Here is a 21,398-nt window from a genome sequence, read left to right as displayed (position 1 = left end):
TGTCAAATCTTCAATAAAGATGCTAGAAATCAAGAAGAGAACGTGAAAGTACCGTCTCTACATCTTAAAATTACGAATTTATTTATTGATTCATTTCAATCAATATTCCACAAAGAATAAATCAAGAGGCGAATAAAAAAATGTTAACAAATGAATAAATCGTTAGTTGATTATTTGTTGACGACGGCAAAAAAAAATTTGTTCATTTGCAAGGTAGCGCGTCTTTAAATGCACAATTTCATATGTAAAAATTCCAGAACAAAAGTCACCACCTTCTTGATAACGTGAATATGAAACTGGTTTAATAATATTTTGAATATATTAAAAACTGAAAAAGGCGAGAAAAAAATAATCTGAGAAAAATCGATGAACACGTCATTTTTTTCATATAATTTAACCATCATATTAATCCTCTAATATACTATACGAAAAATACCAATTTTCAATGCTCGTGTTCTTAAAAGTATGGTAAATGAACACTCGAAATAAAGGAAGGCAAAATTGTGCATCCTTCGCTGAAAAAATAAATACTTACACTTATATACGATTTCGAAAATGAACGCAGAAAAATAAATATTTAAACAATATGCTTTAGAATCGCCTAACCTACTCTAAAAACCAAATTGACCGATATAGGGGAGCAAGCATTCCAAAAAAACTTAACGAATAACAAGCAGCAATAGGCAAGCAAGAAAAACCAACTCGATTTTATTAATCATTCAACTTTAAATATCTTTTTTAGGGCAATAAACAAGGAATTTGATTCTTTCCTCTAAGTTATCAAATTAAATCGAGACCAGTACGGTCAGTAAGTTGAAGTTCTGGTGCAGTAGACTTTGATTTAATGATAGTTGAAGTAGAAATACAGTCAAACGGTCAAAGCTCTGGTGAATCGGACTTTAAGTTAATGAAAGTTGAAGTAGAAGTACAGTCAAACGGTCGAAGTTCTGGTGAAGCAGACTTTAGTCTAACCAGATTTGAAGTAGAAGTACTGTCAAACGGTCGAAGTTCTGGTGAATTGGACTTAAGTTAATGAGAGTTGAACTAGAAGTACAGTCTCACGGTCGAAGTTCTGGTGAAGCGGACTTTAATTTAACCAGAGTTGAAGTAGAAGTACAGTCAAACGGTCGAAGCTCTGGTGAAGCAGACTTTAATTTAACAAGAGTTGAAGTGGAAGTACAGTCAAACGGTCGAAGTTCTGGTGAAGCGGACTTTAATTTAACAAGAGTTGAAGTGGAAGTACAGTTAAACGGTCAAAGCCAGTCAAGTACAGCCAAATGGTGAAGCGGGCTCTGAAGATAATGATCAGGCAGGTGTCGCTAATTAGAGAACAATTAATTTCGAATGCTCAGATGCACGCTGCTTATAAAAGCGTGATTTTTTGTCGGCTAGTGCCACAATTTGAGAAACGATTCACTATCCCAGACGCATTTTACTATGAGGTAAGACTGGCATTGCAGTGGTTTCGTGTTTTTTTTTTTTTTTGCGTCACTTTAGCTTCAATTTGGTTATTTTCTGACTTTGTCTTTGTCTAATGTTGGCTTCATCCGTACTTTATTCTGGCTTCACATTAACTTTATTTTTAGCTTTTTTCTGGTTTGACTCTCGGACATCACACAATCTTCATTCTGGTTCCACCTTCGCTCTGCCTTCACTCGGGCTTTACTCCCACTTAGCTTAGGCTTCTCATTTTGCTTCTATATTTTGCTTCAATTTGTTTTTTTTTTCTGCGGCTGCAATGTGTATGCACTGAAATTTCTATTATTTTTCCCACTTGATTTCCCTCTTTGATGTTCACTTAGGCTCTTCGATTGCCTCAATAAGGCTTTACACTTGATTCTATCATGTATTTATATTGGTTTTGCACAATCTTCACGTAGGCTTCACTTTGAACACAGTTTTGACTAGTTAATTTTAATTATTCGTTTAATTTTGTATTTATTTTGTCTTGACGCCTCTGCGTGATAATCTATCGGGAGTAGCAGAAAGCTTGTCGTACGAGTCTTCGTACGACAATAAATTTTTAACGTGTACCTACGTACGGCAATTTTAACGTGTGTTCACAATCCTGCTACTTCTAAACATTATCCCGTTCTGAAATAATATTCTTGTGTGAAAATATTGAGGCATGGCAGAAAGAATGGAGGAACGATGAATTAAAATGTTTTTATGTAATTTATTAAATCTCGTACTTGTAAATTACAAATTACAATTATGAACTAGGAGATAGCAGATAACATTTCCACGCCGATCGAAGGTTCAAACGGGTTTTTATTCAACAATTATAAGTTTGGGTCTCAATTATTACCTTTTCTGGCTGGGTAAGATGATAAAATTTTGGATACAAAGATTCTTAAGTTGTAGAGAATAACTTTCCCAGGCATTACCTGACCATAACTTATTTATAGTTTTGATGATCATTTGTTATATCTGAATATTATAAGCATACATTGAAGTATATAGGGTTAATATTTTTATGTTTGTTCTTAAAGATACAATTTTTCATTCAATAAAAAGGAAATTTGTTGTCGGAACTGTGGTTATCCTAAAACCTGAACGCGGACTTACGGCAACCCAAACTCAAAAACGGAAAGCGTTTTTACATGAACTTTTCAATTGTTCTGCTCATGCAGTATGATGAAGTTTGTGCTTGTTTTTTAATTGTTATTCTCACGTCTTGCTCACGAAAACACAATTGAACTTTTCACTTGTTTTGCTCATGCAGGATGATGAAGTTTGTGCTTCTTTTTCAATTGTTATTCTCACGTTTTGCTCACGAAAAAAACAATTGAACTTTTCACTTGTTTTGCTCATGCAGGATGATGAAGTTTGTGCTTGTTTTTCAATTGTTTTTCTCACGTTTTGCTTCTCTGGCAAAAAAAAAACAATTCATTTTTTCAATTATTCTGCCCACGCAGGATGATGAAGTTTGCACTCTGGGCGAGTTCCCAACTAAAGCGATTTTTTNAAGACCGATGGTTGTTCTGGCCAGACCCTGTCCCTGTAGACTACACTAAATACACTAGCAACTTCACCATTCAATACAAAAAGTAAGTGAAAAGCAATTCATTTTTGCAATCAATGTTGTGTATTTGATCTATGATTTTTTCTTAACGTCGCTGTTTTGAATGCTTCAATGAAATTTGGGTCAGAAAAGTAAAAAGTCAACAGGGTAAGTAAATAAAATAAAAAATTTTACTGATGGGTGTTTTTTTAAGTTAGCATCTGAAAATGAGCAGAATGGCAGTTCGATTATCCTAAGTTCAAAGGCTCAGACGAATTTTCGACCCAAGTGTTTCCAAAGGGTTTTTATTCAGAGTCTTTGCGACAACACGTATAGTTTATGCAAGTTTAATACAAAATTTTAGCAATTATTCCAACAGATTAAACATTTATTGGCTCAGAATTCCATAATGTAAACATAACAACGCAATATGTAAGCAAGACTATTCAACAACACTAACTTACTAAGTTACTGGAATAATTCGCTCCTAAAGAAGGTGTGAACTGAATGAAAGATTTGGACAGTCGGGTGAACTTCGGCACTAAGAAAAGGCAACTGAAGGCCGAAATTAAAATTTTGCAAGAAGCATATCTATTAAATTGCGATAACAATTATATTTTGTTCATACATGGTAAGATTTTGAACTGCACGGTGTTTCATTCGTACTTAGAAGCGACCGATGTCACCTGCAGTATCGTTTTTGCGACTTAAAGACTAGGATGGATCTTTCTTCAAACATGAAACTTATTAATTATTTTTATCCGTTTAAAAATTATTCATGAAATGTTTAACAAAAAAAATAAATGCTGTACAACACTGCCAGAATATGTTTCTGATTATTGCGTAAAGACGAATCAGTGTTTTCATATATTCACAGTATATACGAGACTACCCTAATGAACGAACATCTTTGTAATTATATCAAGCTTATAGCTACTTTCTTCATGGTTTCTATATGCAAATGTTAGAAGACTTAGCTAATGGTCCAATCGAAAGAGTGCCCGAGTGGTTAGCAGTAAGAACGGTCGCTTGAACATAGGAGCCCTTCTTAAATTCTAATACTCAATGATTCTGGACTGGTATAATCATGGGCCCTATGTTGCAATATTACGAGTCTACGCCGTAGAAATTGTGTTCACAGGCTGAGTTATGTTCCCTTGTCCTAAATACGCGATAAATTAGAAGAAAGTATAATGTATTTATGCTGGCTTCTGGTGTTACATGAATTACTTTTAGAATGTTTCGCGCTGCCAAACAGAGTTTAATAAAATATCAGATGCTACCCATTGAACTGAGCTGTTGGATTTACTCGTCTGACTTGGCTGCTCCGTGACGCGAACTCCGTTTATAAATGATGAGTACAATATTTTATGGTCAATCAGTAGTTCATTCTAACGGTCATGTCTTAATTAATCTATATATCTAATTTCAAATTTTTGAGGTTCATTTTTCCGCAGCGAAGAGACCATCGAACTAATGCAAGATATTTTTTTACCTACAGTACTACTGATGCAGACTTTAATAGGATTGCCAACTACACCATCAGCTCGACCGCCCCATTAGCCTTGACCATAACCGGCCCTCCTAAAGACTGTGAGTCGACACCTCATACTCATCTACTTGTGAAAATTTATTGTGATTGAATTAAATTAAATCTTGACCATAACCGGCCCTACTAAAGACTGTGAGTCGTCACCCCATACTCATCTACTTGTAAAAATTTATTGTGATTAAATTAAATTAAATCTTGACCATAACCGGTCCTACTAAAGACTGTGAGTAACCACTTCATTACTCATCTACGTGTGAAAATTTATTGTGATTAAATTAAATTAAATCTTGACCATAACCGGCCCTCCTAAAGACTGTCTGTGAGTCGCCACCTCATAGTAATCTACTTGTGAGGATTTATTGATTAAATTTATTTATTAATCTTTAATTAAATTAAATTAAAGATTAAAGCTTATTTTAGAGTAATATTTTTCATGAAGTTTGCAATTCTTCTTGGCATGGGACGAAAATAAAGGAAAATTAATATTATTGTTACATGACAAGATGTCATGTAGCTGCTTGTTCATTTGTAGGTAAATGATGTTATCTCGTGGGGATCCATTTATTAAACTTTCCTCCGTGCGGGAAATTTTCTAGATACATCGTTATTTTTAATTCTAGTTTGATTTTAATCTCGTGTCGACATAAATTCATTTTTAGAGACATTCTGTTTACAAAAACTTTGAATACTCGCAACATAAGAAAAACGATGTTTCTTATTATTCTTATGACCGTTGTTACTGTTAACCGTTTTTACTGAACTAATCGAGACACGTTTGAATCAGCCATGTTTATTTTTTTTACCACGAACCTTTTTCCATTAAAATGCAACAATAACTATACTGTATTCTGTAGAGTCTATTGATAATGCCTGACTTGATTAGTATTCAGATTTTCCGTCACTGTTTAATCAAGTTAATATTATGAGGGAAGTGATGAATATATATGTAACATAATATATTAAAATGCTATTAACAATACTTGTCACCTGAAAGTTATTTTCATTAATATATTATATTAATAATAATAACTATATTAATTTAATATTATATAATAAAAATAATAATAATTATATTAATATTAATATAATAATATATTAACCTGCAGTGTTCAGCGTGGGCAAAGACTACGATCAGGTGAAGCTTTTCTTATCGGACATCACTGATAACTACGCGGTCTTCCAGCGATGCATGGATGACACCATAATTGGACATTACTGTGAGTGTTGCGGGATTGACAACATTTCCTCATTAATTTCCAAATTTTATAATAATTAAACTCGCATATATTTTGAATCGAAACTAGGGAAGAGTGCTGTGCCACTAGGGAAGGGTGCCACTAGGGAAGGGTGTCGTGCCACTAGGGAAGGGTGCCGTGCCACTAGGGAAGGGTGCCGTGCCACTGGGGAAGGGTGCCGTGCCACTAGGGAAGGGTGCCGTGCCACTGGGGAAGGGCGCGGTGCCACTAGGGAAGGGTGCCGTGCCACTAGGGAAGTGATTGAAAAACAGAAAGTGGCCAGTCAGAGGAAGAAGATAAGTAAAGGATGTGAAGTGTTGGAAGTCTAGTAGCTACTTCAAACTATCGTCAGTCATGAAAAGATCCGGGCAAATAACACGATATTAGATCTTCTGTGAACAAGGCACGAAAAGGAAAAGAATCGGCGATATGCCACATCAGGCCTACACTTCAGCGCCGACATCACTATGTTATGTTATGTCACTTTTCGGGAACATAAAAAACTTTCAACTTAAATTATACGTAGACTATTGAGTGTAGCAACCTGTTTACGTTTGTACGCAAAAGAGAACATTTCAAAGTTGTCGTACGTGGCGGCAACCATCAGTGCAAGTCATTTTGCGCTCACTGGTATCCAGTTCCACCGGCTAGGAATATGGGTACCAGTCTCCTTTCCGGCTAGGCTTGTGTGACAATATTGCTCTGGTTACTCATTCATGTCAGGTAGAGGGTTAATATATTTACAATACTTTACGTTGAGAGAGCTGGGTCTATACTTTCAAAAAAAGTAAAGAGATCGTAAGTTCATCAGCCAATCTTTGACAGCCTTTCAAGCTAAATCCACCAATCATAGACAAGAAAATAGAGCGTAAGTACTTACGTTCACTTAGCGAGTTTTGAAAGTATGGCTCCAGGTCTGGTTATTTTGGTGGCCAAATGCGATGCTCAACTTTATTAGAATGTTGGATTGGTTTGCCATTTATAAGTTATAGTTTAAGTTATCGACACAAAAATTTACTAAAATAATTTGTGCAAGGATAAAATATCAATTACAACAATAAATAATACAACATAAAAATATGTCACGTTTTCATTGTTAAAATGTTCAAAAATTATTCTATCAAAATGCCAGGTGTTTCCCTTAATTTGTCCAACCCCGGTAATGTTTAAGGCTTTTTAATTGTTATGCAGATACAACAATATAGTTACGGAAACCACCTGCAAAAAAGTATCGCGTTAATGTAGGTAATTTTTAATTTCATTGGTGACAGATTTCGTTTTTCAGTGTTAACTTCGTGTATGTTTTAAGTGAGAAGTCTAAATTTTACTGTAATCTTATGGTTGTTTTCATGGAGGACCGATGGCTCTTCTGGCCGGACCCTGTCCCAGTGACTCCGGACTACACTAAATACAGCAACAACTTTACGATCTCCTACCGCAAGTAAGGCGCCTAAATCCAAAATCTCTTATGTGCACAAAAATGGCATGAATATGGATATTATCATGGTTCTCATATTCCAATATTACGGGCTAGCGAATGGTCTGATCATGATGATATAATTTTGAAAGTTATTCTGCACTATTATTGCTTAGAAATTATTTCAAGATTGTTGTCGTAATCACGAGTAAATTTTTGTGAAAATCACCTTGGTTGATGAATCTTGTTGGACATCTAATTTAGAAATTTTGATATCTAGGGGCATCAGCATCATGAATAGTTACGAGTTTATCTCTCTGTCAGCGAATCTTTGATGTCTTTTCCAGTTGATACCGCCAATCATAGGCAAGAAATCGGCCGCTACGTGTACTTAGGCCACTACGTATGCTTAGGCCGCTACGTGTACTCAGGCCACTGCGTATACTTAGGCCGCTACATGCACTTGGGCCATTACATATACATACTTTGGCCACTACGAGTACTTAAGCCGCTATGTGTACCTAGGCCGCTACGTGTATTTAGACCGCTACGTGTATTAGACCGCTACGTGTATTTAGGCTGCTACGTGCACATACTTGGATCAAGATTGATTGAAGACCAGAGCATGCTTTTTATTAACTCTATTAAAATGTCATTCGGAAACCTGCTTTTCGATCTCTCGGCTCCAGCTAGAAATTTGGTTCGACTCATTGAAAAGACGAACAAGAAGATTGTTAATAAAAAGCATGCTCTGGTCTTCAATCAAACTTGCGTAAAAGAGAAGCTTCTGCCGAACTACACCAATACTTGGATCACTACATGTACGTAAGTCGCTACTTGTACTTAGGCCGCAGAGTGTACTTAGACCACCAAGTGTACTACTCGTTTAAGCTTAAACGAGTTTTGAGAAAAAGGCTCCAGCTACCTATAGCAACGGGATCATCAAGACTTATGCTAAATCTTTGTTCGCAAACAGCGGAACTGCAACGACGGCTACAAATAGGATCGCTAACTACACTCTTACCACAAAAACAAAGTACATTCAATCCTGTATCCTGATGATTACTATATACTTAATACTTGACTTCGATAAGATTTCATATTTTAACGACACTTTGAACCAAAATAAAGTACATACCATCCTGTATCCTGATGATTACTATTATACTTGATACTTAACTTCGATTAGATTTCATGTGTTGATGACACTTTGAAGAGTCCTATACCTAATACTTAACTTCGTTTAGAGTTCATGTGTTGATGACACTTTGAACCAAAATAAAGTACATACTATCCTGTATCCTGATGATTACTATATACCTAATACTTGACTTCGATAGGATTTCATGTGTTGATGCCACTTTGAAGAGTCCTATACCTAATACTTAACTTCGATTAGAGTTCATATTTTAACGACACTTTGAATGGAAACATTTCGTTACAATATTGATTTTCTGTACGCAGTGTTCAGTGTGGCGAAAGACTACGATCAGGTGAAGCTTTACTTATCGGATATCAACGATTACTACGCTGTCTTCCAGCGGTGCATGGATGACACCTTCATTGGCCATTACTGTAAGTCTTACGAAGTTGCCTGGATTCTTTCGATAAATAACTAAACGTAAATACAGTACGAGTAAAATCCGAAAATTTGTCTTCAGAATTTTTATTTTGTATCTATCTCGGTAATTTTTCAGTACACAATAAAATAAATTTTATTCATGGTAATTTCCACCTCTTCCTATCAATGGAAAACAGATGCTGATAATATATATAGAAATCATGGGATTATTCATAACTGATAGCGAGCTGCTTTCATGCAGACATTATCAAATTATCATGTCCGATGATTTAATAATCACGCTGATCAAATCTTCTTATTTATTCTTATAGGAGCCCTGGAAACTAGTCCATAAAGCCCCTTGCCTAAACTGGGTTTAATTGGTACCTACCTAACAATTTAATAGCTCTGAAAGTGAAAATCAGTAAAACTTGGTAAAGGGAACAGTGAAAATTCCTTTGCTGATCAAATGATCAAATTCATCAGAAACATATATTTTCTTTTTCATTGCAGACCATGGCTACATGTTCCTCAAGCAGGGTGTCGACGCGAGAGTCTACGACTCAAGCTGTGTTGCTGCTGCCTTGACGACACTCACCTCCCTCACTGGGTGGAAAACTGCGAACTGGTGCGCTTAGGGCGGCCATCAGACCGCCCCACCCTGTGAAAATTTACAGACGCGGCAGCTTCTGATTCGGATTATCAGAAGCTGGGGCGCATAGTGGATTCGGATTATCAGAAGCTGGGGCGCATAGTGGCAAAGCAGAGAATTTTTTTAGACCTCTGACCCGAGTTTATTTTTGAGTCCTATAGGTAGACCAGTATAAAGTATCATGGATACCAACTTTATCATACTTAAAAATAGGCTTTAAATCTTGAGTAAATGAAGAAATTAAAAATGGACTGATTCTAAAAAATCTCAGCTTTGCCACTATGCTGGGGCGACTCTAAATATTGTTAGGGTAACTCCAATAATCTCGAGTTGACGAAATTGTACCTGTGGAGTGGGAATACCGGTAAAAAAGAGAGGAAACAAAATGAGGTAGGTAGGTAGGTAGGCCAGACTTGAGAGAAAAAAATTAAGTCAGTAGGTACTCACTGCAGTGAGTGACAGAGAGCGCATTTTTTCGTGCATAAATCAGTTTTCATTGCAATTAGTACAGTGCACTGCAATCAGTACATGTCACGGACGAAAACGTGAAGTCACGGACGGACGAACGAACGAATGGACTGACGAGCACAATAGCGCCTTTTTTCCAAAAATGAGATAATGCGCTAAAGAAAGGACATGAGGTTAAAATATTGACTCATAACTAGGTTAACTTTAGGTGTGCGGGGTTAGAGAATTGACCCGCAGGCAACCGCAGTTACAGTATAACCTTGAGAACAACCGGGGTTATTGGGGTTAGTGGCTATTTATTGGCTGCTGATTTGATGGTATCATTGATACCAACGAGTGTAAAATTACAACAGGATCAGGATTGACCAAACACAGGCAGTTCATCAGTCAATAACATTTTTGGCTCTTTTTTGTCTTGGCATACTACTTTCTTTGGATGAAGACAAAACAAATATTTTGTTTTTTACTGATATTTATCACCTCTATAATAATTTTTTCCTATTCTAAATTTTTTCCTGCAAAGTTCATAGAAAATTTTTGGATATGAAAAATATTGGATTCTGGAAGCACGCTTAACAAATTCTCGGAGAAGCGAAATAACAAGTATTGTGTTTTTGATTTATATTTATCACCTTTATAAAAATTTGGTTTGGCCCTATTCCAAATTTTTCCTGTAAAGTTAATAGGAAATTCTTTGAAATGAAAAACATTGGGTTCTGAAAGCACGCTTAACAAATTCTCATTAAAGCGATTTGTTTTTACCATTTTTTCAATCTCTTGAATAAGCATTTACTCCAAAAATTTACCTCAACAAACCATATTAGCGCCATGAACGAAAGTAAAACATTTTGTGCTCGTTGAGAAGGACTTCGCATCGTCGACGTTAAAATAAATTATCGAAGGTACGCTTTAATAATGTTCTATCCTCATAGCTATGAATAATCTTCTTGACATTTTGTGTTCAACGACAAATAATTTTATCTCAAATATCCCTTCACCAATAATTAATATGGCTATTTGATTCAATTTTACTTTCTTATTTTTACTTCCAGACGCTCTATATTGGTTTATTTTCGTGTTGTCTCTTCTACGGTATCATTACCTAGCGGTTCTTTAATGGTTTATGGTCAGGTTTATGATGGTTCCATTTACGGAAGAACTGAATAAAATTTGTGGTATTTCTGTATTAAACTCTGATCCACGACAGAGTTTCTTTTATTCACAATAAATTGAAAATACAAAATGTACTGAAAACAGATTACTGATTTCAACGCACCATCAATATTTTATATTTACCTCCGTATTACACGAGCGTAAACTGATTCCGATTTTAGTTGATCCTCATTGTTGTCGTTGCATCTAAACCTTGGTTTTATCATCCTCCCTTACCCAAATAAAAATTAAGGGTGGCGCATCGATGATTATAGGTGGCGATAGTAGATTACAAGTGGCGTAACGGTGGTTTGTAAGATCCATCAAAAATCGACAGTACAACACCAATAAATCGAGAGGATGGCGAGTATAGGTGGCGGTCATCGATGAATCATCGATGATGTATACAGGGTCTGAATCATCAATGGCGCATTCCAGGCAAATCTAATAAAAGCCACCGATAACCATTTATTTACCCCAACTACGCAGTGCACGAAGGAATTTGCCACTATATTCTATCGAAAGTAGAGGGAAGTTATTGGGTTGCAGTGAATTTAGCGTGAATTCCGTAGATACGAGTAAAAGTGACAGACAGAAGCAAGGTATTCATAAATTTTTCAAGGCAAAGTGGAGCCACTGGGCATGTATCAGACTGCTCCTGATATTAATTGTCTGAGGAACTATGGAAAATTTGGTTGGGTAATTTATTTGTGAGAAAAACATCTTCTTTACGCAGAGGGATACGAGTGAAAATTCGGTTTTCTATCGCTGACTTCGATAGTGAAATTTAATTATTTATGTAAATTTAAATTAATATTTTGAGTTTAAGTCTAAATTTCTAATAAAGTGGTTTCGGTATCCAATCGAATCTCAGGCAAAATTGGTGAAATGTTCACATTATGAAACTTCGATACTTATTAACTCTATTTACTCTAAGCATATATCGTTCGTTATGAATAAACGAAGTTTCTTTCAGGGCTGTTTACTCAAATATAGCAGCATGGCTACAGAAACCAAAATGGCTACAGAAACCATCCAATCATCACGGTGGTAGCATTAACATTTGTCATTTGATGAAATTGAGATTTGCAATGTTTGAAATATTTCAATAATTAAGTCTCTTAAAATAACTCTAACGCGAAGTCCTCTTCGATGGCTCAACGGCATATTCTTGGTTGGCTTCGTCCGAGAAAGATCAGAGTTGGAATCTTGCATATGCAGGGACTTTACTTCAAGTCGATTTCTCGCGAGGTATGTGTATGGTACTGTGATAATTTGTCCTGCTACATGTCTGACATTGTTACTTGTACTGCCATGGTGGATGTGCATCCGTAGTCCTCTGAATTCGTGATGGTATGATGCAATATCATTATAAAATAAAACTGTATCAAATTATATCTGCGTTGTATTAGCCAAAAGTTGGTTTGTACTACTGGATGAGCGGAATTTATAGCACCGGCACACATATATAAAGAGACAACCCATTACTCTTTAATGCGACTTCAGAGAGCATTGAATTTTTATCGATTTGACGCTGAAATTACTGATTAGACGCTGAAATTATTGGTTATACGTCTGCGTGAAAAACAATTTTCGAGATGCCGAGGCCATTCCTCGTTTCAATTGTACATATGAGCGTTCTGAATCTGGGTAACCCCTTTGTTGTTTTAGAAGACGTAATATTGTCCAACAATGTTATAGTGAACAACATTTTTTTAAGTACGAAAAAAATAAAGTACACCAATAAATTATTTTTCAGTAATGTTCCAATCTAATAATTTTTGGAACCACGATGTGGTCACTGACGTACGTTGAAATTTCACATGCCTTCTATTAATCATATGACGCAGTTCTCGTTACACCTGCTCGAGTAATTAGCATATGCAATGTCGCTCTGAACCTACCAGCTGTTGCCTGCAACCAACATGCTGCTCCACTTTCAGTGATGTACTCGTAGCTTCTAAGTTCTATTTGCCCGGTAAACTTTACTCCACACGACACACATCACTTCGTTTGAAGCCCATCATTTCGTTATAGGAACTCATCACATCGGTCGGCCCTCATAATATCGTTCAACACGCATCAAATTATTTGGAACACATTAGCATCGTCGAATTAACATCTCATTACTTGGTACACATCACATACTGTAATTGGGCACACATTATGCACGCATCACATAAGTGGGCATACATCACGTCATTAAGCGCGCATCACATCATTGAACACTCATCATATCTTCGGACCTTCATCACATGGTCTCGTGAAAAGTAAATTTGGCAATCGATAAAATGGCTGCTGCAAAAGAGAGGCAGAGCGTCATTCGCAGAGAGTCTAGAGAGGAGGAGAGAGCAGTCAAAGAGCAGAAACGATACCATGAGCAGGAAGAGAATGTGATCGCCTAATGAATAAAGGAAGAACAATGAATATAGCATCAACCGTTCGTTGATTAACTAATGTCGTATCGTGATCGCGACGACGTTAAAATGGATATTGGTCAACATCTCGATAAGTTCGATCCGCAAAGAAGTCATGAGATTCCCTTGTCATGTCTACAATGAACGATGGATTTGCATCTTCATGAGGAACATCCTTCATCGCAACTTAAATATAGCGGACAATACGGACGACAAGGGATTAGGGGGTATTCGAGTTTGCCGCTCTTGAATGTCGGGATTAATTCAAAAATATTGGGCAGAGTAAATTAATTTTTCAAATTTACACCTCGAAATATCAAACACCTCCAATCGCTGGTATAAATTCATGAAATAAATTATTACAGTTTAGATAGCATTTAAAAACTTATATCAAAATATCATATTACTACTTCAACTGCAGGCAAGGTATATTCAACGCAAGATATTGATATTGAAGAATACGTCCTTTGTCGCAATGAAGTGCCCTTCAGCCATCCAATCCCTCTGTCGTGGAATCGTATTTCGACTACGGCAAAATTCCAAATTTTTAGTGAAAAAATCCTTGCAGACGACATTTGAAACATTAAATGGTAAAGTGGTTCAAATTTAGGTCGAATCCGGGCATCTGTGATTCTAATGCTCTAGGCATTGCTGACGGCCAATTAATGAAAGGATTTCAGACTAGCATATTCAAACATTTTTTCAAATAGTCGTTCATGTTGGAAAAATGTTTGTGTTTATTTAAGCAATGGTACCTTTCACTATACCACGGATTTATACCGCGGTTACTGAGCGCGTAATCTTGTCGTGACGTGACTTCTCAGCTGAAACTTAGATACGATTTTTTTTTAAATGCAGCCAAAAATTGTTTCTTATATGAACTTAAAAAGTTGCACTGCTCATTACTCCTCTTTGAATTCATTATACGTGCGTTCATAACCTAATACACTGTTAGAAAAAAAAACGGTGAAAAAACGGTCCCACAGGCGTTCTAGTGGCCGGTCGCCCCGTGAAAATAAACTGTTTCGCCGTTTTATCAGACGTTTTACGGATTTCTAGTATTAAATTAGAATAAAAACGGCGAGACGATGTTTCTTTTCACGTGCCACTGGCCACTGAAACTCCGGTAATACCGTTAACGGTAATTTTTCTAACAGTGTAGATGGATGACAAAAATTTCACACTCACCTTACTTTGGTGAACTGCTAAAGAAAACTTGTAGAGTCGAGGAGCCGAGTTTCTAACTTTGAGGCTTTTAACCGTTATGCTCATTCATATGTATGCATACTGTTCTTACTTACAGCTGAAAACAATCCCGAATGAAATGTATGGCCACGTTTACGTCTNCTTTTCGTGACTTGATTCACAAGGGATCCGGCCTTTGGAACCCGATCTTTCCATAGCTGACGTTTGATTGATATAGCTGCTGGACTTATTGCCTGGTCCGTAAGTTGCTAGGCATTTTAAGACTGAAATTTGACTCCTGAAATATTTGCACAACCTTGTAAGAGACGATATATAATGCGAGAGCGACAGAAACAGTGCACAGCCCCAAGCTAGTCCTAGCGAAGTCGCTCCATAGGCAGTTATCTCGAACAGACATTTCCTGTACTAATAGCAGAAACAATGTCAAGCCTTAACTACTTTGAACGAATGGTGGAGGAACGGATTCTATCTATTCTTATTCTATCTATCTTATTCTATCTATCTATTCTTTCTATTCGATTTTTATTCTATTGTCATCTAATCGAAGTTCATTTAAATTTCTGACAATGATAAATATTTACCGGATTAACGGCGTCTTGCCTGTGGCCGGAGGTCGTCCAGCGACAATTTTTTCCGTGTTTTTTTAATATTATTAACGAGTTTTTCAATAATATTAACGAGAATAATAATAATAATAATAATAATACCTTTTTAGCGCATTTTTTCATTTATGGAAAAATACACTATTGTGCTCGTCATGTCCGTCCGTCTGTCCGTCTATCTGTTCGTCTGTCTGTCCGTCCGTGACTTCACGTTTACGTCGACGAGAAAATGCGCTCTCTGTCACTCACTGCAGTGAGTACTGAGTCCTACTGAGACCTAAATTGTCCTCAAATGCGTGGAAAAGTGATTTAAATATTAAAGATTTCATTGTTCAGGTCGCCGATTGAAATAACCTGTGGCCGGAGGTCGTCCAGCGACAATTTTTTCCGTGTTTTTTTAATATTATTAACGAGTTTTTCAATAATATTAACGAGAATAATAATAATAATAATAATAATACCTTTTTAGCGCATTTTTTCATTTATGGAAAAATACACTATTGTGCTCGTCATGTCCGTCCGTCTGTCCGTCTATCTGTTCGTCTGTCTGTCCGTCCGTGACTTCACGTTTACGTCGACGAGAAAATGCGCTCTCTGTCACTCACTGAAGTGGGTACTGAGTCCTACTGAGACCTAAATTGTCCTCAAATGCGTGGAAAAGTGATTTAAATATTAAAGATTTCATTGTTCAGGTCGCCGATTGAAATACGAGTAATATATCATTTCGCTACACGTAGTCAAAAAGATCATGATGAAGCAAACGCCAAGTTATATATTATCAGTATCATGTATTCAGTATTGTGTATCACAATAAATAAATATCTGCGGCGTGTTTATTCCGCGAAAATTAATGAGTACCCAACCGTGCGGTCAACATACACTGAGAAATATCCATTGTAAATGTAAATTCAGACAATACAGTATATGCTCATTGTTCAGGCTTCAGTTCATTGAACTTGTGTGCAAGTTTTAATTCAATTGTTAATTTAGTGACTTTTTATTATATGTGTGTGTGTTTGTGTACTTCAAATGAATCTGTATTCTGTAAACACTCAGTGTTAGTCAGCTTAATGTAGAATAAACCACATTCAGAATACATTATTGAAATTCATATATTTTTTGCGTTCAAATCCTACCGGGCGTCTCTACAAAAACTGTTCGGTAGGTCTGCAAAGTACGCGTTCCTATAATGAAATACTCAATAATTACAATTTGATTTTTAACCGTCTACCGCCGTATGTCACTCTCAGCGGGAACATAAAAAACTTTAAACTTAAATTATACGTAGACTATTGAGTGTAGCAACATGATTTCCCTTGTACGCAAAAGAGAACATTTCAAAGTTGTCGTACGTGGCGGCAACCATCAGTGCAAGTCATTCTGGGCTCACTAGCAACGTATTCTTTTTGTCTAGGCTTGTGTGACAATATTGCTCTGGTTGCTCATGTCTTGTGGTAGTGGGTTAATATATTTAAACTACTTTACGTCGAGAGAGCTGGGTCTATACTTTCAAAAAAGTTAAGAGATTGTAAGTTCATCAGCCAATCATTGACGGCCTTTCAAGCAAAATCAACCAATCATAGGCAAGAAAATAGAGCGTAAGTACTTACGTTCACTTAGCGAGTTTTGAAAGTATGGCCCCTGGTCAACTCTGTGCAGCTGAACAGCCTGCTGCCGGCCACCCTCTACATGCGCAAGGCAAAAACGGATGAAGACAAGTTCCAGTGCATCAAATTCGGGAAGAATTCTCGATCTGCGGACGCTGGAAACCGATGGCTCTTTTGGCCGGACCCTCCTCCGCCGAACTACTCGCTGTACTCGGGCAATCTTACCTTCTCCTACCTCAAGTGAGACCCACATGCCAGGATTTTCATGTAATTAAGTGCTTGACTAAGCACTTAATTTTGCTAATTAAGTGTGTTTAATTAATTAACAAAACGTGCTATACGCTAATGAAGTGTGTTTAATTAATTAATAAAGTGTGCTATATGCTAATGAAGTGTGTTTAATTAATTAATAAAGTGTGCTATACGCTAATTAAGTGTGTTTAATTAATTAATAAAGTGTGTTATAGGCTAACTAATTAAGTGCGCGCTAATTAATAATCACTTAATAATTTAATTTTTCGCCAATTGTCCTCGTAATTGAGTCGATAAACTTGGCTTTCTTCATGGGATCGAGTTCCGATTATCTTTCATATCCTTAGTATCCTTAGTATATGTTTGGGACATAGCAGTCCCATATTTAAGCTAATTCTGCTTTTTAATGCTATATTTTCGTCAACAATGGCCCTTGATGAGAGTTTATATTGAATAAGTTCACAAAAAATTTTCTCGCATACTTCACAATCCACTCATACATTTACATATTGTTTCATTAGCCATTGGAATAACCATGAAACGTACTCTTAAATAGTTTGTGCTCTGCAGCAGCAACTTACATAATCAGCACTCTTCTATTTTCGAATAATTAGTTATTATAAACTAATTAAGATACTTGATGATAAAAAGATCATAACCAAAAGGATGTCTGGCCAGAGAAATTTAATCTTTCTATGCAAACAACTTTTCAGTGTTCGGTCATTTCTTCCTTGATAAAAAAGGTTTAAGATCTTCGTCTACATCTTTCGTTTATTGCAGGTTTCATTGAAGACCAGAGAGTATTTCTTATTGACAATTTTCTTATTATTTTTCTCGATTCGGCGAATTAGGCTCTTGATTGGAAGTGAAAATCCAAATATCAGGTTGCCATATTACATTTTATTATAATTTTATTTATTAATTTTTTTAATAAAATTTTACATTTTATGCATTAAAGAACAGCTTCTGCCAAACTACACAAATCTTTCGTTTATGTTGATATTAATTCGTCTACAGCTAATGTTTACATTGATATCCATTTGTCAACAGCAAAACAACAGCCACGTCTTGGAAAGCCAACTACACTCTAAGTCTCAACGCCCCCTACTCCTTAACAGTAACCGGTCCACCTCAGACCAGTGAGTTGCCTGCTCGTATAGCCACTCTGCGATTAAAATTAAATTAAAATTGATTATATAATTAAAAATCACTTAAATAATTATTTTATTTAAATTATTAAAATTTAAAAGTTAATTTTTTTATTTAATTAAAACTTTACCCACACCGTGTTCATGATCTATCATATTTTTCATGAATTTTCTTTCTGCGTTTGTTTGCTTATTTGTGTATTCGTAGCCTGGCGCTTGGAATCGTCTTTCACGTGGCATCCGTGTAGGGATATTCACATTTATTCTGTATTTGCCATATATTAGGTTACTTATTTTTAATATAGGTAAATTTGAAATTTGGTTTATAAAATTTATTTGTCCACTCAGTGTTCGGCGCGCGGTCTTTCGCGTTGCCATTCGTGTTGGAATATTGACATCTATTCTATATTTGGCATATATAAGGGTACATTATTTTAATATAGGTAAATTTGAAATTTGGTTTATAAAATTTATTTGTCCATTCAGTGTTCGGCGCGGGCAGTAATTGGCAATCAGTGAAACTGTTCCTATCGGACATCGGTGACACCTACGCGGTCTTCCAGCGCTGCATGGATGACACCATTATTGGTTATTACTGTGAGTGATAAACCTAACCTAACCTACCCTAACCTAACCTAACCTAACCTAAGCTAACCTAACCAAACCTAACCTAACCTAACCTAACGTGACCTAACCTAACCTAACCTGACCTAACCTATTATAACATTACCGAACCTAACCTAACTTTACCTGAACTGATCCAACCTAAATGTACCTAACCTAACCTAACGTGACCTAACCTAACCTAACCTGACCTAACCTGACCTAACCTGACCTAACCTGACCTAACCTGACCTAACCTGACCTAACCTAACCTAACGTGAGTGATTCAAAGCTCCCGGAATTCCGTTTAAAAATTCTTGCTAATTGGAATTTGAACTAATTCTTGCTAATTGGAATTTGATCTAAATACATATTTTTATTTGTTTTGAGACAAGGATTTTTAGTATTTTTTATAACTTTGTGCGTTGCTTATAGCCCACTGTTTTTACATTGCCGAATGTTTTCTTGTCAGGTAATATGAACGCAAAATTTACGCAGAAGATAATCATCAATGCAATCTAGAAATAAGATAAGATTTTTAAGATGAATTCTATCAGTTAGGATTATTTTGTATTCGATGTATCCAAGTGCAAAAAAGTACGAAGGTCCAGACCTCAATAATCTCTGGTGAAAATTTTATTTCGTCTTTCAAGATTTCATCTTGCATATTATATACAGTAGGTATCGAATTTAATGCTAGATGTATTCAACTAAAATGGCATACGACTCCAGCTCAGATTAATTACACATTAATTAATGGTTAATCCAAGATTTTAAGTTACAGTACATGAGATATAATCTAATAACACGTAAAGTAATTTCTGATTCACGAGGCAAGATTAAATAGTCATTAATAGTCAAAAATATACTTTAATTGTTAATGAGAGCACTTCTGTAGTAGTTCACTTACAAATCCATCAATGAGAAAGGCTTTGGTCTCTTTATTGCAGACTTTGGTCTGAGTATTTTACACAATAATTTATTTTTATATAATTGGCAAACGACAAGAGTAAACACTATTTTTCCAATTCGTTAAGAAGTTGGACGAAATGTCTTCAAATTTTTGTTCCCACCTCTGACAGTCACGATCATGCAAAAAAAATCATTGCGAATCTACAAAAAATTTATAGCTGTTTCTTTGCAGACAACGGATATATGTTTCTTTGCAGACAACGGGTATATGTTTCTTGACATTTGAAGACAACGGATGCATTTTTTTGCAGACAACTGATACATATTTCTTTGAAAACATTTGCAGACAACGGATACACTTTTTTGCAGACAACGGATACATGTTTCTTTGCAGACAACTGATACATATTTCTTTGAAGACATTTGAAGACAACGGATGCATTTTTTTGCAGACAACGGATACATGTTTCTCAAGCAGACTGTGACCACGGCTAACAACTTCGACTGGCGCTGCATGGCTGGAGGCCTACAACAGCTCACCTCCCTCACTGGGTGGCAGCCAGCGGGCTGGTGTCCATAGAGCGGTCTTCAGACGTCACCTGGGCCTATACTTTCAAAAAAAGTTAAGAGATCGTAAGTTCATCAGCCAATAATTGACGGCCTTTCAAGCAAAATCAACCAATACTAGATTAGAAAATAGAGCGGAAGTTCTTACGTTCACTTAGCGAGTTTTGAAAGTATGGCACCTGAACTCCAATAATCTCGAGTGGGCATATTTTTGTGATGGTGCAGCGAGAATGTTAGTGGGAAATTGGGGAAAAACATGTCAAAAAGTCGTCAGATAGGGGAAAAAGAAATGGAAAAGACACAAGGTGAGGAATAATATGCATATCAAAATTAATTTTTAAAGACAACACTTCTAAAAAGTCCAGTGTCTCCGATGTTACACATGTGCAACGAATTTCTAATTTTATTATCAATATTAAAAAATATATAATTTTTTAATTTTATTGTTAAAAAGAATAATAATTTTTTAAAATTATTTATTCAATCAATTGAATCATTCATTGTCTCTAACTTTACGCAAGTATGCAAAATTTCAGATCGATTGGACATGTAGAAGCTTAGTGCGTTAAATATCGATAATAAGATATGTATTAGACAAAATTATTTTTTCAAATTAAAATAAAATAATTTTTAAAATTATATATTCTGTCAGTAGATTCATGCATTGTCTCTATTTTTACGCAAGTATGCGATATTTCAGATCGATTGTCCAGGTAGAAGTGTGTTAAATATCGATTATAAGATTTGTAGCAGACAGACAAACAAACAACAAGAAGTAAAGAGAGAAGGGCATATACGTTCAAAAAAAGTTAAGAGATCGTAAGTTCATCAACCTATCATTGACAGTTTCAAGCAAAATCCACCAATCATAGACAAGAAAATAGAGCGTAAGTACTTACGTTCACTTAGCGACTTTTGAAAGTATGGACCAAGGTGTATGGAGTTGTGGAAATGACCCGCCATCACGTGTTTTTCTAACGACGTGAACACTCGATGTTATTGGGGTTAATGGCCGTTTACCGATGAAATGGTATTACGGATAC

At 36.0% G+C, this 21,398-nt stretch overlaps 1 protein-coding gene and 1 long non-coding RNA gene across 2 annotated transcripts in view; both read left to right on the top strand.

The window, feature by feature from the left end:
• The window catches only part of LOC108667087, a gene marked incomplete at its 5' end in the record, with an annotated part of 65,222 nt that extends 44,494 nt beyond the window's left edge, over positions 1-20,728 (top strand). The window contains 4 exon segments of the mRNA XM_018154076.2: positions 16,926-17,113; positions 18,176-18,264; positions 18,760-18,870; positions 20,241-20,728. Coding sequence (XP_018009565.2) covers positions 16,926-17,113; positions 18,176-18,264; positions 18,760-18,870; positions 20,241-20,368 — 516 coding nt within the window.
• LOC108667089 lies at positions 2,975-5,767 on the top strand. Its single transcript, XR_001930533.2, has 3 exons — positions 2,975-3,050; positions 4,506-4,597; positions 5,663-5,767. It is a non-coding gene; the product is annotated as an uncharacterized LOC108667089 (long non-coding RNA).
• Positions 20,729-21,398: the final 670 nt, after the last annotated feature.

The sequence above is a fragment of the Hyalella azteca genome, unplaced genomic scaffold (assembly GCF_000764305.2).
Source record: "Hyalella azteca isolate HAZT.00-mixed unplaced genomic scaffold, Hazt_2.0.2 contig5857, whole genome shotgun sequence".
Taxonomy (NCBI): Eukaryota; Metazoa; Arthropoda; class Malacostraca; order Amphipoda; family Hyalellidae; genus Hyalella; species Hyalella azteca.
The sequence above is the reverse complement of the archived record's forward strand: the minus strand, read 5'-3'. Positions and strand labels throughout refer to the sequence as shown.